We start from the raw sequence: 21,276 nt of genomic DNA, 5'->3' as shown, positions 1-21,276 counted from the left end.
AAGGTGGAGTCTGATGCTAATGTCAGAAACAAGATAACATATGCAGACAAATCTTCAATGCTTCAGTGTACTTCAATGCACTCTCTAAACTAAAGCTATAGGCCAGAAAAATGAAACAGTAAGTCAAAGCATTAAAGAAATATAAGTTACTACTGGCATCATCTGAAAGGGCTTTTCTAGCTCAGAGACAACATGTAACCTATTAGGCAGAACATTTAACTCAACAGTTCCCATATTTTCAAGCTATGCGACCCACCTCATCTTCCATGGTGGGTTGTGAACCTGCTGCTGGGCCACCAGCCATTATGGGGCACGATGTGGCGTGACACAGCCAATGAGGTGGGTTGCGCATTGGCATGACTCGGAAGCAACTTCCATGTCACGCACCATGATGCCTGCTGGCGGCCCACCAAAAATCAGGCCCCACCCCACAGTTGAGAACCACAGATTTAACAAATCCCTCACAACCATAAACTGACATGATGTTTTTTCTGGGAAGTCTATCTCTCAAATTCATATCCTTATCTACAAAAGCAAGGTGTATTACTTGAATAAAAGAGAAGTGGGGGGGAGACTAACTTTGTAAAGTATTATAGATAATGAAGGAAGGAAAAGCAGCTAATTTTCTGAATTTTCTCCTGACTTGCCCAATGTCCCCAAAGCAACAGGGGGCTCCCCAGAGATAGCTGAAAGGCCACTGTGGGAAACAGGTTGGTGGACTACACAAATCTTTTCTGAGCTAGCAGGGCTGCTCTTATGATTTGGGGCTGAGTTTCCCACACCCAGGACCAAGATTTCAGCCATTAGCTTGCAACGTCTGTCATTGAGTTGTATCCTAACCCTGAGGTCAGGTGTGAAGAAAGTTCCTCAGTCGACAGAAAGAGAGTTGTGTTCATGAAAGGCATCATACCATGAGTGCAACTTTCCTTTCGTGAACTGAAGGAGCTTCTGTCATTCCAACCCATGGAATGCTACAAAACTGGAGAAGGATACAAAGTGATCAACCATTAATAGGATGATAGGAGGGAAGAATTAAAAAAAAAGGTTATATATTTTTTTTAACTTATAGTAGCCACATAACTTCACCTGTGGATGTTGGGAATACTGGCCATGTTCATGATGCCATAGCTTGTCACCACTAAAACAAAAATATGAATGGAGTACCTTGAAAACGACAAAAAAAAGTTTCACATTCAAAATTAATGATTGATATTAGGAATAGATACAACGTTGTATCAGTAACTATAAGCCTAATCTTATCCGTTCCACCACTACTCTAATTGATGCAGTGGCACCAAAATGGTGGCGGGGGCATTTGCAGAGGTTTCCTCTAGGTAAGGGAGCAATTGTTCCCTTACCTGGGGCTAAGCCTCTGCGGTGCAGAGGGGTTTACTCTTTTGCTGTCACAGGTCTGTGTTGGCCCACGCCACAGGATCAGGCCCGGGCAGGGGGTTAGGGTGCCACCAATCCCACCCCCTCCCGGGCCTGATTCGCCTCCGCCTCCCCATTTCACCCCTCCTCCTTCCATCACCTCTCCCACCTATTCTGACATACCTCCTCTGACAATTGGCAGGAGACACAACAACATGGGCGAGAGGGCATAGGCCTTCCTGCCAGTACTGCCGGCAGTGCGCTAAGTAGTGCACTGATGGAGCGTCTTTTGCAACTGGCACTGACTGTTTTATGGGAGTAAGAACCAGTGAGGGACCAGTTGAGACAACTGACAGTAAGTATAAGATTGGGCTGTAAATTGTATGGAATGAGGAACCAAAGATGAAAACCTCTCCCTCCAATTTTGCACTTCAGTGATGTAAATGACAAGAGAATCGCATTAGAATCTTAGAATGCTTCTAAATCAAATACTGAATTCTGGACACTTTCCTCTAAAGCAGTGGTTCTCAAACTGGTGGGTCGTAACCCACCAGTTCGTGTAATGCTTCCCCTTGCTCCCCAAGGCTTGGAATTCTCACTAAAAGCGAGCGCAAAGCACTTCCGTTTTGCAGGAGGTGCTTTGCGCCCGCTTTTAGCTAACATTCCAAGCCTCGGGTAGTGCTGCGCAGGCTCCCCACACCTCCTGTAGCCTGCTGCAGCCCTGCATTCTGAAAGTAAGTGCAAAGCACCCCCCCTCGATCCTGGGGATCGCGTTGCTGCCCTAGCCCCTCCCCGCAAGAACTTACTGAGGGAGTAAAGCTCCCTCAAAGTTTGAGAACCACTGCTCTAAAGCAACTCTTTGCTAATAAAATACTTATTTTAAAATTTGTTCTAATATATTTCTTATTATTAGTTCTCATAGTTGCCAGAATGCTTTAACAAGTGTAAGTATGCAAGCTATATTTGCATGTAACTATACACAAGGAAAAGTAAAAACTTACCACTGAATAGATGTAAAATTATTCAGAAATTACTCACCAGCCAAAGCAGAAGATGGCAAAATAGACTCCAAAAATGGTGGCAAATGCATGACGAACAGTAGAACTGGTATGGTTGGGGCTTAAGTACAAACGAAACCAAAATGCAGCCAGGAGTGCAAAGAGCTGACAAGCCACAAAATTGACCTAAAAAAGAAGAAAACAGATTGGAATCTGTCTTCTGTCTTTCAGCTGCCTTGATGACTGACAAGCAAGAACTGTCTCATGCAATCCTGAAGAAGTTACCAAGAGTTGATCCCACACAACAATCCAGAAAGTTTTGAAGTGCTTGCTAACAAATAGCTAAGATACACATGAGAGATACCACAGAGAGTGGAACTTCCAACCTTTAGGCTAAAAGGTCTCCAATTTTGCACATGCACTTAGGGCATCTTAGATATCTCCCTAAACATTTAAATATGAATGCAAGGTATGATTATCATATACTGGTTAGAGAGCCAAGATTGGCAGCCATTCCCAATCAAGTACTGTATATGTATTTGTCCTGTATAGCATGCATCACCTCCTTGAGAACACACCTAGCACAAAAGTAATTGAGATAGCCTAGTGATGGTCAATTTACCACATCCTACATAGGAAGGAGAATTAACTTTGGCAGATTTGGAATAAAGCATACCAAGGCAGAAACACCAGTACCCAATGAAAAATTAGTTTGACATACAGAGAACAGTGTTGTCATAGTTATCACATCAATCCCACCCCCATGACAAGATATGGTAACAATGGGAAGAAATTCTGAAATGACAGGAAATTCTCAGAGGAGAATCACACCTCAGATCTTAAAAAAAAAGGTTGCAATGTAATTAGGAAGTCATAGAATGGTTGATATAGTGGTTCTGGTGTTGAAAGATCCATGTTCAAATCCCTGCTCAGCCATGAAGCTTCCTGGCTGACCTTGGGCCACTCTCAGCCACATCTACCTCACAGAGTTGTTGGAAGGAGAAAAGGAAGGAAGGAAAGCTCCTTGTAGGAAGGGTGATATAAAATGTGAAATATACACTATAGAAATGTGTGTTTGTGTGTGTGTGCAGGCCTCCAAGAATGATGCTTACAGTAAGCAAATCTCAGAATTTAAAAAGGCACGAGAAAAAAAATTAGAAATTTCCCTGATTCATGCACAATACATTTTGTGAAGTTGTGGCCTACTGCCATATGACAGAACCCTTGAAACCAAAAGATAAAAAACACAAGACGCTCACAGAGCAAGCCAAACTTACCTTTGAGCTGGTGCCACCTTGGATAGGCCAGCATGAGGATGTATGCTGACCTCACCGCACCAAAGCTGGACCTAGCCAAGGTGAGTTTGTGCTGGCTGAGGTAGGCTGGTGAGGGGTTGGAGAGGGTGGTAGGAAAGTGGAACAGGGACATTTTTGGGTAGGGCGAATGTGGGCTGAAGGGTGGACCAGGCCTGGGAGGGTGGTGGGACCTGCCTTTGCAACTTATGCTGGATTATAACCTCCCTCTAGCTACTCAGTATTACACTGGGCTGCCTGGATCTGCACCAGTGATTTTGCTGGCAAAATTTGAGTAACCCTACAGGGGTGGCTGGAGTGAGACAGGAAGTAAGGGGATGAATATCCCCTTACTCTGAGTTGCACTCCAGCCAGCTCCTACCTTGTGCTGGATACAGCGCAGGCCACTTGGCCTGCCTGTTTCAGTGCAAGATAGGATTGCACTCTCGTATTCTAACTGGGCAGAGTTTTCCACAACCTCAGCAGATGATGAGACCTACACCAATGCATTCATTGCTCAAGAGAGTATGTCAACATATGCTTGATCAACATATAGAGCACTAGTGATGGGTCAAGTTGCTCTAAAGTTGCTAGAGATGCTAGTATGAGCTAGTTTTTGCTTTAGTTTCTACTTAAATAAAGACCCCTTTAATTCCCAAGTATCCAAAATAAGATGTGTTTTTAGAAAAAGTACTACTATATTGTGATAATAGAAATAAATGTATGCATGTATTTGTTTAAAATGTTTAGAATTAGTACCAATTCCAATTCTTACTCTATTCCATACAAGGTCTCTGTTATGATAAATCAGACTACTGTGTTCTGAACTGCAAAGCTGGTTTCATCAGTAAGTTCTGCTGCTCTCTTACTTTAAAAGTCTCTATAATCCTTCTGTGATTTGGACTCTAAAATGGAAACAGATGTTTTTTGTGGATTGCCATTATGAAGCAGCTGAAGGAATAATTACTCAAAGCCCTTGCACTGAAGCTGTGGAACAAATTGCAAAGTCCTTAGTCAACAAAAACACAGAGAGGGGAAAATCCTTAGTCAACGACAACATAAAGAAGGAAAACATTTAAATTAAAAGTAAATTTGGAGAATTAAGTATTACACTATGTGTCAGCGGAGTCAGATATCATACATGGTTTCTTAATTTTGGTTTTACTGGATGGGTGAACAAATGGGTGGCTTTGATCCAAATGCAATTTTATATGCCTCTCAACAACTCATACTGAACTAGAACTCTGAATGCTGTGCAAATGTTCTTGAAGCACTCTGTTAGGAGAAACAAAGTTCTGCCCTTACTGCACAAGCAGAGATTGGCCGAGAGCAGTGGTTCCCAAACTTTTTAGTACTGGGACCCAAATTTTAAAATGAGACTATTGGGACTAGACACTCAAGCCTCTGTTTTTATCTTTTTTGCTGGGAGGAGGGGGCTGCCTTCTGTCTGCCTAAAGGCAGCTATTGTCTGATTTATCAACGCAAAGGGGTACAACTATAATGGTCATTGGGCAGCACTGCTCCCCCAAGTAGTACTTGTCAACCCTTGATATACATACATAAGACCTTTATTGGCATAGATAATGGAAATACGAAACAACAACCAAACATTCAGAACACACACACACAATAAAATAAAGCACTCATAATCATCCAATACCCCCTCCCCCCATTCACCATAATATAGCAGAAGACCCAGAATTCCGTCCTGCCAGAATCCCAGAAACAAAGTTGGCAACCTTGTCAAGAGAGTCAGTTTCCTCTATGGAAAGAAGAGTTTGTAATTTAAATGAATCCTCCCAGCCCTGCATTTTCTTCAGCAGTGGAGCCAGATAGATCTTACGAAGGGTATCATGGAGTGGGCAGTAAAAAAATATATGATGTAATGTCTCCACACAATTCCTGTCACAGGTACTTCTTCTTTTTGAATAGGGAATGCCTTCTTTCTGAATAGGGAATGCCTTCTGTCTTCATCTGGTTTCCTACCTCCTGAAGAACAAGATACTATGATCACACGACCAGTATCTTTGGTTTTTTCTCCCAAAGATATCAAACAGTCATCTACTGCTAGTGTTCACCTGACTACTTCTAGTTCTTCTGCTTACAATCCGTCAAAGGAGACCTTAAAGAATAAGGGACTGTCCTCTGTGGAGGGACCTCAACCCCTGTTGGAACCAACTGTTACAACCAACAGAAGAGTATTAAGGTCCAATGTGATTGTTTCTTTGGATGACCCTGAACTTTCCACGATAAATGTTGAAAATAACATGAATTAACAGTTGGGAGAAGCAGAGATTTGAGTGATGATGGTCACCTACAATGCTCTCACCTTGGTACAGAACCTTCTTTATTTCAAGCTCTATGATGCTGAAATGAATAAACTTCAGAAAATAACCAAAGAAGCCACAAAAACTAAAGACATTTTACCTAAACCTGGAAAAAAATCTAAAAAAAATAATGAAGATTTGGCTCTTGTGGAAGTTTTGTCTGATCTTGATTCAGTATCTTAAGTTGCTGACACTGAAGTAAGAGCAGAGGTGGTTTTCAGTGACAGTTAAGATCACGCAGGAGAGTAAACTGACAGCACAAAAGGCCAAATTATCAGTGCAGCTCTACTAGGTGGTTGTGCGACTATTCCAGAGTCTGACCTAGAGGAAAGTTCCCTTGATGCATATAGCCTAATCTGCCTTGTCAGTTTTGTGACCCACCAAAATTGAATCCTGACCCACTAATGGGTCACACACAGCAGCTGCAGGGCTTACCAGAATGACCAATCCTTTGCAGCCCTACTCAGAAGTAGTCGCACTGTAGCCAGTCATTCAATGAGGCCTCCTCCTCCCAACTAACAAGCCCATAGAAGCCATAAGGTTCATGATTGCTATGAACAGCCTCCCCCCTTCCCCACCTTCTTTTTCCTCTTCCAGCCAATCGTAAGGGCAGGAGTCTGGTCTAGAGGGTAGAGCCTCCGTCTGCCTGAAGATAACATCCACAAGGTCGCCAGTTCAAGGTCACCGGCACCGTGCGACCTTGGAGCAGCTGACAAGCTGAAGCCGAGCTATTCCATCTGCTCTGAGCGTGGGAGGATGGAGGCCAGAATGTGAAGCCAGATCGGAATGAAACACCTGAATGTAGTGGTTCTTGAAAGAAAGAACCTTCTTTCAATTGTAAAAATCCCTATTTAATAAGGGATTTAAATAAGCCTGCCTATGTAAACCGCCTTGAATAAAGTCTTGAATAAAGACCAAGAAAGGCGGTATATAAATATCTGTTGTTGTTGTTGTTGTTGTTGTTGTAAGGCAGGAACCCCCTTGGGCTCCTCCTCCTGCCTTCCCTCAGCCAACGAAAATATCACAATGCTCATCCTTTGTCCAATGATCATCCATTTCTTCCTTTCTATCAGAGACAGGAAAAGAGAACCCAGTCCCACCTCCCCCTATTCATTGCAACTTTAACCCTTTCCTGCCTCCCGGCTGGAACCTCCATGCTGCTGTCAGAATGCTAGTCCCACAAGGTTTTTCACGCCATGAAAACAGTAAGTGAGCACATCCAGACACAGACTTGTGTCAACATGAATGGGGACAAGTGCCGAGTGAGGGGGGCCCTGACTTGAATCTTTTTCAGAGTCTTCCATGTGCGCAACTCACAAGTTGCCAAGTCACCCAAAATAATGAATTTTTGCGACTCAAGTCCAAGTCGTGTTCCCAGCCCTGCCATTTACTCATCCAGACGTATATTAACAAGAAGTGGATGTAACCTTTCTACACCTTATGGTGCCTGACTCCTATCAGATTGGTAGGCAAGCTTTATTTATTTTAAACCCAGTGCAAGAGCCTGATCAGTGCAAACTGCCTGATTTTAACCTGCCTGATTTTAATCTGCCTGATCAGTGCAAGCTGCCTGATTTTAACCTCAGCATATGCAAGAGTTTGCCACTTAGCAACCATTATAAACAGGAACAAAGGTATAGCATAATTATTGAGTCTGAATGAATAATCTAAATGAGAGGTTAAAGGAAAAAAAGCAAACTGCCGCAGAAACCCTATAATTTGTTCACTGAAAATGATGGGATAGAGTTTAGCTTATGACAATTCTGCATCATGCCAATAACAGTCAAAAAGCAGCTAAAGTTTTGATTAAGGATAATATCTGGAAATAGGGTTGATATGTCATAAACCAGAAGAGCCCAAGCCCTTATTTCAACAATATTTTCTTCCCATGACTGTTCCTTGGAACAGAACCTTAGGCTCAAGCACTCTTCTCACTACTCATCCCTGTGAGGATGTACAGGAAGAGCCCAAACATATGTACGTCTGCCACTCAGGACCAAGCTACACATTGCTTTAATAATGTGCTTAGCCCTTACTTTTAATGCGAAAAATAGCAGATGCATGGTGGTGATGGTGCAGAATCTGAACAGGAACAGCGATGGGGGGGAGAGACTTTACCTTTCGCCCCCACCCTAGTCCTTAGCCAGTTAGGATGGGAATGCCTTCTGACTGCATTTTGACACAGGAGGAAAGATGGAAGATTTTATCATGATGCTTGCATGTCACCCATGGGACATACTTGTCATACTATCATAGTAAAAACTTCCTAGGGAAGGTGCAAGCATAAGATGGACCATCACCAGTCAATTTCTGGCAAACAGCCTATTGCCTAGATTCTCCTAGAGTTCCCCCCCCCCCAGTGTAAGTCCCAGTAACCTATAGTTTTACTTGGGCATGCACCAGTTATATCGCTGATGCAAGTCTGAGTTGACCTATGCAGGCAAATTCAAGTGAGTCCAAGAAGGGGTTAGGATACAGCACATGCTGACACCGCTGATCTCGCCCTCTCCCAGGCCTGATCTGCCTACCCCATCTCATCCCCGTTCCACCCCTCCTATGCCCCTGTACTGGACTTACCTGGCCCAGCAGGCGTCCTGATGGCAACTGGCGCATGCTTGAAGGCTTTGGCCTTCCCGCTGGCATACAAGCTATGAAAGCTGTCACAAAGCGCTTTACAGTGCTCTTGTGACAGAACACTCCAGTGGAACATGTGTTCCACCAACACATCATCTACTTAGGATCGGGTTCGTGGACCATTGGGATGGGGGGGGGAGAACAACAGACCACATGAGATTGAAATTAACCCATTCCTTTCTTAAAGTTATGTCTGCCCTGCACCAATCTGTCCTGCCATGGTCATGCTTACCTCTGTCAAAGCATAAGTGCACAAGAGAACCGTGTTTCTGGCAGCAATGATATCTTGTGGGAATACCTCAGGGTCACCTCACACTGAAGAACTGGGGGGGGGAAGGTTTGCTGGCTCTTTCACTAAAAGAAAAGCCATTTTTTCCCCATGAGCAAGTGAGCAGAAAACACCTTTCAGCAAACAAATGTGTACACAAGTTATATACTGACGTGTTTGCTTTCTCTTCAGATAACATTGATAGTACTGAACAAGATGGTGCCAATCTATGCAACAAAAGTTAAGGTGAAGATGCCACGCCCTGGTAAAGGTATACGCTCCTCCAAGGAAGTCTGAAAATACCTGACAGTTGGCACACACTGATACATTCCGAAGGCAAAGCATTTGACCTTCAGAAGCAGTTAAAATCTCTGTGCCATAAAATCTCTGTGCAGAGATGGTCAAACCCTAAGCAACTGCTTCCAGACACACACCCTCTGTTGGAAAACGTTAACAGAGGCTTATACAAGACATTAAATCTTTCTGCTCCTCCTGCTTTCAACGTTTGCTTCATCCTGTGCTCTGCCGTTGTTTAATTCCCCTACAGAGGTCATAATTGAACATAACAACAGCAAGAAAATGTTAATCCACACAGACTTTACAGAATTCATGTAAAATGTTGAAAATTAAAACTGTGATGTATTTTGGGTTATTTTCAAAACCTACTGTGGCACGCATTCCTACTTCCCTTACCCTAACCGTGCACTGAATCCAAACCTTGAAGCTAAGACAAACTCTTTGGGAATGTTTGTCTTTCAGAGTATTTTTATTTTGCACTAAGCAGATCAAACCAAGCATGGCACACAACATGAATGAAACATGAGAATCAAAGTCCTACCAGCACTTTCCTCTTTTTAGGTAGCTTTTCTCCCCAATAAAACAGATACACACAATAATACACCCTTAAGGGGTGTGGCGACATCACAACGGTGCTTCTGAGATTACACTGCTGTGAATAAGGAGTTTTTAATGTAACTGGAGGTCACTATGGCCCTCTGAAGGGTGTGGGGAGCTGGCAGCCCTCTCTGTGGGTCTCCCTGCGCCTTAGCAATGCTCCCGAAAGTGATTGTAACCCACTTCTCGTTTCACAACAAAAACCAAAAGTGGGTTGTGATTGTGTCAGAGAGCAGCTCAGTGGCATGGGGAGGCCTGCAAAGGGGACCATGGACTTGTTGCACCCTCCAGAGGGCCATAGCAACTCTCAGATATGTTAAAAAATACAAACCCTTTTCTTTGCAGTGATAATGCAATCCTGGAAGCGGTGCTATCACCTCCTACAAGTACTTAGCAAGGTCCCTACTCTCTCGTAGAGTCTGGGAACCTATGCCCTACATCCTCATAAATAACGTGAAAGAAATAACCACCTTGCTAGGAGTTGCAAGGACAAGTGAGCTAAAACCTTATCAGTTTCAGTAGAAGCAACAATAGAACCTTTTGTGCTGGCATGAGAAAGAGCTAAAAATCAACTTCTCAATCACTGCTGGTTATGCGTTCAATGCTTTGCAAACATTGCTCACAGCAAATGCTTCCAAGTCAAGAAATGAAGCACGAGTCTGCTCAAACGTAATGAGGCCAAATAAAAAACTAGTGAGGCAGTAGAGGTCACTCTTGTTGCCAGACAGAACAATTAGAGCATGCTTTGTTTTTAGGATCCTTAAGCATTAGAAACCTGCAAATCATTTAAAAAACAAACACTTTTTTAAAGGTTTTGTTTCAATTATATCAGCAGGGCCAGTTCAAGACAGTATGCCAAATGCTATCCCTCCCTCACCCTGGTGACACACCAGCCTCTGCAACTCCCTGGAAAGAAAGAAAAAGGGGGTTTAACACATCAGTCTCCTCTCTTTCATCAGGCTGCCTGAGGCAAATGCCTCTGCCTCATGGGTGGGCTGGCCCTGGGTGTCGGAATCAGTAACATGAAGCTGGGGTCCACACTCTCTCCTAACAAATCAAGGAATACACAGAAACTGGTATAGTACTTGCAAGGGGGGGGGGAGAACCAGGAAGTTACAATGGTTTATTCTTCACCTTTCTTGCTGATGTCCCCTCTGGAACTAGAGCTGCCTGCCAATCTGGTCTGAGGCAACTGCCTCAGTTGGCCTTATGGACAGGCTTGCCTTAGTTGGAGCTCATTAAAAAAAAATGCAGTAGAGGTAGGAAAATGGCTCTTCCCCTGGAAACTTTACAACTTTTTTTTCTATCTAACTATACCTGTGTGGGTGTGAACAGAAGATAGTGGTCCACTGGAGGACCACTGGCAAGTTTCAAATATCCCGAGTGCCAGCTGGGTTCTTCAAAGAATGATGGCTTAGGTTGAATTGGTGTGATCCAGCAAGGTTCATCTCATGTTCTTTGGCAAGAGAACATACTCAGAATACTTACATGTTAGGAATAATAACTAATCTGCATTAAAGATTCTGAGCATGCATGAAGTTTTAAGATACGCGGATGGATCTTAAGGATTATAGCACAAACAAACAAAAGAAGTAGGCCATGCAAGATTACATCCGGTCCATCTCTGGTCTGGGGGACTGGCCTTGTTTCTGCTGCTTTTAAAACTTACTACAAAAACCTTTCGGTGCCTGGCTTATCTTATAGCACAATCTGAAGAGCAGAGTCTGTGTCTTCCGTTGGTATGGCAAACAATATATCATCACCACAAACTTCCTCATTGCTGGGGAAGTACAGAAAGGGCAGCAGGTACATGGCTGCGTGAGAAAATCTAACAAAAGATATTGCAAGAAAAGACCAATACCCTTAGTGCCTCCAACAGGTCAGGCCTCCAATAAGCCTTGTTTAAAAAAAAACCAAAAAAACCCTTAGTTCTTCTCATCTTACAACTGCACTGTACCCCTCCTTCCCCCCACCCCACCACAAGAGATTCAAGATACTTTTAATTACATACAATTACTTTCATACACAGCCTTGTATATGTATAACAACAGTATTTTATTAAAGAAGCCTATTTTACCCCTATAATAACTAAGAACAATTGAATGATCTGGAGGTATACTGTACATTCAAACCATGTTCAAATAAACACATGCAACAAAATTTCTGTAGTTTCTATTAGACAAATAAACAGCCTTTCTTTTCAATAATGCAAGATTACACCTCATCTCATCAACAGTTAAAATAACTTGAAAAACAGTTCTGGAACTATGTGATTATAGGTGGACACAAAGTGAACCAGGTTCAAACATGGTAGCCTTTAAATGTGAAAGTTTACTTAACACCAAGGGCCCAATCCTTTCCTGTGCGAATGATATCCTATCCAACTTTCCTGTGCGGATGCAGCCGCAATGCAGCCCTGAGGTAAGGGAAGAAACGCTGACAAGGCATGTGTGATGCCCTCCCACCACACAATGCAGCACATGCCCCATTGGCATGGCTGGAAAGTTGGATAGTACTGAGTCTTAAAAACACTTGTTCTGAAGACTATTTGTACTATGGGTTGTGATTAGCATGGTACAAGCCAAGACCAAACTAGGAGATGGTATTACAGTAGTTCACACTACAGTCCAAATGCAACTTTCAAGGTGTGGTTTTGACTTTCACTGTAAGCAACAGCACAGCTCAGAGTAGGAAGGCTGGCCACCCATGAGTTAACTCTTGAGTGTCACTGTAAGCCTCACCAAACATAAGGTGTAGAATTTTATTGTTCTGAATAAATTGCCTCACATTCTGTCCTGCATTTGCAAACCAGCTGAGATACTTACAGCAAAACTTAAGAAAACATCTCAGGCATGATGTTGATGAAATCATCTGAGAAGCTACAAGTCACACTTAGTTTAGAGTTAGCTTCCTTGCACTAAGTGAGATTGATTTCTGAGTGAACAGGTGTTGGATCAGGCTCTAAAGCAAATATCCTTTCTGGTGAGGTTCACTACAGTGAATATATTTCAAAACTTGAAATCCCATTTGCACTGACATCAGAGTCATAATTTTCTTTTAAATGGCAACTTTGGTTTGTTTTTTTTAATTTAGCTTGTGACAGAGCTTGTTGAATTTGTGACAAAAAGATCGTGATCGTTGATGGATTCAGGTAATGCACATAATTACAAGCTGGCCTAGGCCCACACTCTGAACCTGTGTTAGGGCTGCCCTTAAACCACAAGCCACTTGTGCAGGATGAAGTAACAGCCAGAGACTGGTTGACTAATTAGGAAAGACTAATTAGTTAAGACTAATTTGTGAATGGCAGATTTAAGGAGTCTCAGAGTTCAGTTCTGTGCATAGTTACTTTGAAATAAGACCCACTAACTTTCAGTGGGGCTTACTTTCAAGTTAGTGTGCTACAATCCTTTGCACTTACCTTGCAAAAGGTCCCTTTCAGCATAGTGCAGCAGTTCTCAAACTCCAAGGGAGTTCGAGCCCCACAGTAAGTACTTGTGGGGGTGGGGGGAGGCAGCAATGCGATCCCCCACTGAAAGTGCAGTGATTGTGCTCCACTTCTGGTTCTGCAGAGGTGGAGCACAATCACTGTGCTTTCACTTTTTAAGACCTGGGGAGCCCTGCATAAGCTCACGCAGGGCTCCTCGCACTCCTGGGAGGCTGCAGGAGGCTGTGGTAAGTCCAGCCAAGCCCCTGCAGCCCCCTTAGCGATGTGATCTGGGGTCATGTTGCTGCCTTGCCCCTGCCACCTCGCTGCCCCTGCCCCTTAAGGGGGCAGAGGCCAGGGCCTTCAGCCTGGGGGGTCGCAACGCCCCAGTTTGAAAAGCCCTGGCATAGTGGGATTCACTTCTGACTAAGCATGCTTACACACTCAAGCTTATATTCCAATCAAAGAGCCACCCCCACCATAGGAGAGGAGAAGATTTCCAAGCATGTAAAGGTGCCTTTCAGTGAAACCACTTCTCAAAAGCCCTCAGTCTACCCTGCCTCTGAAGACCATTGGGATAATCACAGGCCAAGTACTAGCTGGAAGGACAGAGTGTTGTTGTTATTTATAGTGCCATCCATGTTCATCGCACTTTAGTGAGAAACAACAAAAAGACAGATCTCTGCCCCAAGGAGCTGACATTCTAAAAATTGACAGAGGAGGAGCAAGAGTGGGAGTGGCTGTGGAAGAAGGGAAAGGTAAAGAAGAAAAGTATAGGCCTTCATTTCAGTGGTAGTACTTTGTTTTGTTGCCATGGGTAACTCCACATCACCACAACACTTGCAGAGGGAGGGGGGCTGTTTCCTGCTCTTTGTTGTTTCAGATGTCAAATGGCACACTTGGGTTCACTTAGGTCTAGCAACTAGGAGTCATGATCATAACTTCCACTCCAGACTGTGCTCTACATAAAGCACCTACCACAAAGGATGCACTTTTAACCTGTGCTGGTATGTTTTGAACTGAACTGTTAATGAATGACTATTCATCTAATTTCTGGAATGATACATTTTGAACAATCGATTGTGGCTGCCTAATCTATTGTGAGCCGCTTTGAGCACAAACTTTGTGGAAGTGCAGCCCATAAACATTCAATCAAATCATTTTCTTTGCTACATGTCCCTCTTTCTGAGGTTCTTCCTCTCTTCCAAGTTCCCCTCCCAATGATTTGCATTACAATTGCATTACATTAAAATTGCACTACAATTTTAAAAAATGTAGACACAGGGTCTAATTTTCCAGTACCAATGCAATCCCAAGGTAAATGAACAAATGTTCCCTTACCTTGAGGTGGCCTCTGTGACTGCCCCACCACTAGAGGATACAGTGCACATTAGAACAGCTGCACTAGTGCTGGAAAATTCAATAGGATTGGGCACACAGGTTGCAATCCTCTCCGCACTTTCCTGGGAGTAAACCCCATTGATCTCAATGGAACTTACCTCTGACTAGACATGCATAGGATTTGGCTGAAAAACACAACATACTATATTCAAGAGATGAAGAAAAGTACGCAATCAATAAAATAAAAGTCTGTCCAGCACGCTGCAGTTTGTACTGGATTCCCTAAGGGAATTCCCTTTTTTGTTTCTTATTGATTTAAAAAGAATCCAGCCGTCTAGACTTCCACCATCCCTTGGCTGCAACTACAACGCCTTGACAGCCCAATGCTAAGCAGGTCTACTCAAAAGTAAGTCCCACTCTGTTCAATGGGGCTTGCTCCCAGGAGAGCGTGCACAGGACTGCAGCCGGTGTTTCTTTGCCTTGTGCCCCCCACAGTCGCCCTATCCGTTGCAGATCCAGCCCAGGTAAGCTCACCTGGTCCAGTGGGATGCCCAGCAGTTCACTGACAGGGTGCAAGAGGGTGGAGCCCGTGGTCCTGTAGGGAGTCGCGGCCGCTGCTGCCATCCTGCATCCCGGTTCGGATAGGGGATCCCAGCAACCCGCAGCAGCGCAGCACTGGAGCCAGTCAATCACCCGGTGGCGTGTCCAGACACACACACACGAGGCACGTGCATCCCTGCGCAATGCAGCCAGCCGCTGGAGAGCCGCTGCTCCTCCTCTCGCCCGCCTGCCCATTGGCTGCTGAGACTACCCTCCTCCGCTCGCTCGCCGGGAAAACAGCAGCTCCTTTCTGCCGGCTTGGCTCCTGCCCAGCAGCGAAAGGCACCGCCCGCGGGGGAAGGAGCGCGCCCCGGAGCTCAGGCCGCGCCCGGCTGCCTTGCGCTGGCTGGGGACGGAGCGGAGGCAGCTGTCGTGCTCCAGGCGGGACCTGCTCTGCACGTGGAGCTGGAAAGCCTGCGCCGCCCACTGTCTGCAGACTGGCATGGGGGGTAGCAGCCGCCTGCTTGCGCAAGCCTAGGCATCCTATCTACTCAGAAGTAAGCCCCAGTGGGTTCAGTGTGGCTTGCTCCCAGGAAAGTGGTGCAGCCTGCATGCACTCAAGGACAGTCGCTTCGGCTACAGTCCTAGCCACACTTTCAATGGTGTCAATGGGCAATTTTCACAATGGAGAGGGGTGAAAAGCGGTGTGCCCCAAGGATCTCTCCTGGGACCGGTGCTTTTCAACCTCTTCATAAATGACCTGGAGACAGGGTTGAGCAGTGAAGTGGCTAAGTTTGCAGACGACACCAAACTTTTCCAAGTGGTGAAGACCAGAAGTGATTGTGAGGAGCTCCAGAAGGATCTCTCCAGACTGGCAGAATGGGCAGCAAAATGGCAGATGCGCTTCAATGTCAGTAAGTGTAAAGTCATGCACATTGGGGCAAAAAATCAAAACTTTAGATATAGGCTGATGGGTTCTGAGCTGTCTGTGACAGATCAGGAGAGAGATCTTGGGGTGGTGGTGGACAGGTCGATGAAAGTGTCGACCCAATGTGCGGCGGCAGTGAAGAAGGCCAATTCTATGCTTGGGATCATTAGGAAGGGTATTGAGAACAAAACGGCTAGTATTATAATGCCGTTGTACAAATCTATAGTAAGGCCACACCTGGAGTATTGTGTCCAGTTCTGGTCGCCGCATCTCAAAAAAGACATAGTGGAAATGGAAAAGGTGCAAAAGAGAGCGACTAAGATGATTACGGGGCTGGGGCACCTTCCTTATGAGGAAAGGCTACGGCGTTTGGGCCTCTTCAGCCTAGAAAAGAGATGCCTGAGGGGGGACATGATTGAGACATACAAAATTATGCAGGGGATGGACAGAGTGGATAGGGAGCTGCTCTTTACACTCTCACATAATACCAGAACCAGGAGGCATCCACTAAAATTGAGTGTTGGGCAGGTTAGGACAGACAAAAGAAAATATGTCTTTACTCAGCGTGTGGTCGGTCTGTGGAACTCCTTGCCACAGGATGTGGTGCTGGCGTCTAGCCTAGACGCCTTTAAAAGGGGATTGGACAAGTTTCTGGAGGAAAAATCCATTATGGGGTACAAGCCATGATGTGTATGCGCAACCTCCTGATTTTAGAAATGGGTTATGTCAGAATGCCAGATGCAAGGGAGGGCACCAGGATGAGGTCTCTTGTTATCTGGTGTGCTCCCTGGGGCATTTGGTGGGCCGCTGTGAGATACAGGAAGCTGGACTAAATGGGCCTATGGCCTGATCCAGTGGGGCTGTTCTTATGTTCTTATGTTCTTATGTTATGTTCCTGGGAGTGAGCCCCATTGACTCTAATGGGACTTATTGGGCTCCCAGAGCCCAAGCCTATGCGTGTCTACTCAGAAGTAAGTCCCATTAGATTCAGTGGGCTTACTCCCAGGAACGTGTGGCTAGGATTGGGCTGTTAGCCAGCAGTTCTCAGCCTTTCTCATCCCACCACACACTGACAAGGCACCAAGGGCCCAATCCTATCCAGTTTTCCAGCACTGATGCTGCTGTGCCATCGGGGCATGTGCTGCATTCTGCAGTGGGAAGGCAGTCATGGAGGCCTCCTCAAGGTAAGGGAATGTTTGTTCCCTTACCAAGGGGCTGCACTGCCACTCAACAGTTGGTTAGGTTTGGGCCCTCAAATTGTCAAGGCACACCATCAGGTTTTTGACAATTGACACCATGCTGCTGGCAGGGTGCTCACATTGGCCCTACTAATAAGTAGGCCCTACTCATAAGTTACCTTTTCCCCAAATTCCTGTGACATGCCTGTGGACACTCGCGGCACACCAATGTGCCATGGCACAGTGGTTGAAAATGTCTGGCTTGGGCAATGCCAGGACATTGACTACCCGTCTCAGAGCTAACATTTGAGGGCTGAGCCCTCGCACGTCCAATATTATATGGGGCCTTGGAGCATGAACAGAGAGCATTTTCCCCTTACTGCTAAGCAAGAACAGCTGGCCCAGGCGACCTCCTGGCGTCTGAGGCGGCGTGCCAAATGCTGTCCTTCCTTACTTGGTGATGTGCCGTTACTAGTCTCTCCTCACTCTGTGAATTGGAAAAGAAAGTTCACAGAGTGGAAGAAGTGAATTCCCTTTTGGGGAGGGGATTAAAAAGTACCACCTCGCTCATGGATTTTCTGTGAGGGCTCAAAACATGACAGTTTTGTCTGGGTGATTGGTTGATGTCTGCCCTCTGTAATAGTGCTGTGGCTTTGCTGCTTTCTGGATCAAGTAGTTACCCGCTCACCCACCCCCAATGGCTCTATTGCATGTGTATTTAATTATTGTACTTATTGTTGTTTTGCATTGTGAATTTATTGTGGAACTTTGTATGCCGCCTTGGGTATTTGCTTCAGCCTAGGGAAGGCAGGATATGTGCATTTTTCAAATAATAAGTGTGGAGAAGGTGGTGGGCTAGAGCATCTTTGAATCTCTAGCCTGCTCTTCTCTTCCACACTTCCTGTAGTGCTCTAACCTCTTCTTTTCCAATCCAGGGAAAAGGAAGAGTAGCAGTGGAAGGCAATGGGCTGATGAAGGTGGATGACCCCTGCCAGTCTGTTGCTTGAGACTACCACCTCAGCCAGCCTCATGGATGTACTCAGGCTGCAATCCTATCCATACTTTCCTGGGAGTAAGATTCATTCACTACAATGGAACTTACTTCTGAGTAGATAGGCATAGGATTGGGCCTTCAGAGCCCAATCCTATCCAATTTTCCAGTGCTGGTGCAGTTGTGCTAATGGGGTGTGTGCTGCATCCTGTGGTGGCAGTCACAGAGGCCTCCTCAAGGTGTGGAAATATTTGTTCCCTTACCATGGGACTGCATTGTGGCTGCACCAGTGGTAGAAAGTTGGATAGGATTGGGCCCTGACTCTGTAAGCAATTGTCCTTTCAGTGATACTCTCTTGAGTAGGGGCTTCCTGATGGATTCTGGCACTTTTCATTTCAGAAATTAAAAACATATTTTAAAAGAAGAAATGGCAAGTGCAAGGGGAACCATTTCCATCCATGTGCTTGTAACTCCAGAGCAACCCCAAGAGAAAGTGGAAATGTGGTTTAACATTTCCTCACGCTGAAGTTCACAACCCAAGTAAAACAAACACATGCTAAGACAGAAGTGGGCCTATTGCTGATGATACCCTCTGCAAATCATTTCTTCCAAAGTGACAATTCGGTCATAAACAAAGCAGTTGGAGCACAACCTATTGAGGACTGCACAGTAAAAACAAGTAGTAAAAATGCAAGGCCAAAAGTCGCAATGTGTATCAACTTGGCATTTTCTTTAGTCAGTTATGAATCTAGGGGACCTCCAAGAAAGGAGAAATGACTGCCTTATTCTTGAGTGGTCCCACTGCACCTTCAGAACAGAGAAGCGCTGACTCAGGGTCTGATCCTATCCAATTTCCAGTGCCAGTGCAGCTGTGCCAATGGGGCATACACTGCATCCTGTGGTGGGGAGGCAGTCACAGATGCCTCGTCAAGGTATGAGAACATTTTTTCTCTTACCTTGGGTCTGCATCACGGTTGCACTGGTGCTGGAACGTTGGATAGGATTGGGCCTTCAGTTGTTTGCCTCTCTAGAAGCATTGAGGACGGGTACAGGATGAATGGACTTGGTACAATCCATACAAATGAACAACTTGAGATAGTTTTTGGGGGGAAGGGGTACTGCAATAACACAAAAATACTTGGTGGACTGTTATTATTTATAATGCCATATGTGAACATTTGTAATACTTGGGGGGGGGGACTTCCTTCTTGAGTGTTTTTTAGAACCTGCATTCATTGGATCAGGATCATTCTGGTGGCACTTTGTTCCTTTTTTCCCGCCCTTTGAAGGCATATTCTCCTACTCACATGTAAATGTGCACATGTGGCCCAGTTTCATTTTCCATAGGACTCAGTACATTTTCCTCCTCAGCTATCAGATTGTCAGTTTCAGTTTCACAACCCACCACCAATCAGGTTGCAAACCCACTGGTGGGTCCCAGCCACTATTTGATCTAGTTTTCCACCAAATATGTAGAAACTGTCTTATTTTGGGGTGGGTCCCTTTTGCTTACAAATTAATAGACAGCCACCTGAGTTTGCTAGTAGTTAGGGATGGTGTTTGGGCAGCCAGGATGGGCACTGGCCAAGGACCCATACCCATCAGAGAGCCTGCCAGGCTAGACCTACCCTCGAACTCTCAGTATCAGTTGTAGCAGTAGCACTATCAAGTCAGGCAGGAACAACATGGGGGTGCCTCAAGACCCCCTGCACCCTGATGGCAGCACTGCTGTTAGTATATATGATATGATGATTTCATCAGACTAGTATTAACTAAGACAGGGGTGCCCAAACTCCGGCCCTGGGGCCACTTGCGGCCCTTGAGGCCTCTCAATGCAGCCCTGAGGGAGCCCCCAGTCTCCAATGAGCCTCTGGCCCTCTGAAGATTTGTTGGAGCCCACTCTAGCCTGAAGCAACCAATCTCAGTGTGAGGGCGACTGTTTGACCTCTCACATGAGCTGTGGGATGAAGGCTACCACTACTGCTTGCTGTTTCACGTCTGTGATGCTGCAGCAGCAGCAAAGGAAAGGCTAGCCTTGCTTTGTGCAAGGCCTTTTATAGGCCTTGAGTTATTGCAAGACCTTCATTCATTCATATAAGTTCCATCTCAAAAATATTCATTTATGTAAATTTATTCAAATTTGAAATATTAATTAATTCTTTTTTTCCCTGGCCCCCAACACAGTGTCAGAGAGCTGATGTGGCCCTCCTGCCAAAAACTTTGGACATCCCTGAACTAAGGTAATATTAATTTTCAAAAAGTTATTTTTAAAAAAACCTTACACAATTAGCAAAACAAAAAATAAAAATACAGTATAGGTTTTTCTTCATGCCACACATAATAAATCATTTTTATTTAGCACTTTTTCTGCATGCTTCAAAGTTCTTTATATTAATTCAAGTAGCTCATGGAGGTGAAGGCAGACAATCATTTCATCATCCAATGATTATCCCTGCTTTCAAACAATAAAATAGATGGGATGGAATTCCTTTAAAGTTTCTCAATAGAATTACCTGCTGTAATGAAAGAAAACATCCCTTTTCTCAAAACATCTCCATAGAACGAAACACAAGTTCCCTACTTCACATATATTCCCTACTTGTAGCTTCATTAAGAACATACTCATTTGTTTACCTTACCTATCTACAAATATAATTAAGGCAGTTTACAATGTAAGAGGTTAAAAAAAAATCATTATAACGTATAGTAAAGCAAATAAAAACAAAATAAAATCAGGGACAGCAAATCAAAAACCACAGCAGCAGAATTAGCAAAATGTTATACGATGTAAAGCAATGCTTGGGAAAATAAAGCAGTCTGCACTTGGCACCTATATTATATCAAGTGCAGGTGCCAAACCAATATCTTTGGAGTAGGTGAACCAAAGACAGGGTGTCATAACAGAAAAGACCCTGCCCCTCATTGGCATCTGCCTAACCACTGTCCAACCTCTGAAAGTGGGAGTTGCCAGAGTGGGGCTTAGATGATTATCTGCCTTAACAGGCAGTTTTATACTGAAAAAGGCGTTCCATTGTGGTCTTAGGTTGTTGCAACTGTCTGCTAAATCAAGCTGTTTTTGGCTGTGAG

General features: G+C 44.7%; 1 protein-coding gene across 1 annotated transcript in view; it reads right to left on the bottom strand.

The window, feature by feature from the left end:
- MBOAT1 (membrane bound O-acyltransferase domain containing 1) overlaps window positions 1-15,176 on the bottom strand; it is a 34,172-nt gene extending 18,996 nt beyond the window's left edge. Inside the window, exons 1-3 of the mRNA XM_066625259.1 lie at window positions 15,087-15,176; window positions 2,410-2,555; window positions 1,087-1,164 (exon numbers count right to left, since the gene is read on the bottom strand). Of these exons, the coding sequence (XP_066481356.1) occupies window positions 1,087-1,164; window positions 2,410-2,555; window positions 15,087-15,176 (314 nt within the window). The remainder of the gene's footprint in view (window positions 1-1,086; window positions 1,165-2,409; window positions 2,556-15,086) is intronic.
- Window positions 15,177-21,276: the final 6,100 nt, after the last annotated feature.

The sequence above is a fragment of the Tiliqua scincoides genome, chromosome 4 (genome assembly GCF_035046505.1).
Source record: "Tiliqua scincoides isolate rTilSci1 chromosome 4, rTilSci1.hap2, whole genome shotgun sequence".
NCBI classification, from domain to species: domain Eukaryota; kingdom Metazoa; phylum Chordata; class Lepidosauria; order Squamata; family Scincidae; genus Tiliqua; species Tiliqua scincoides.
Note: the sequence above shows the minus strand (reverse complement) of the source record. Positions and strands in the feature narration are given on the sequence as shown.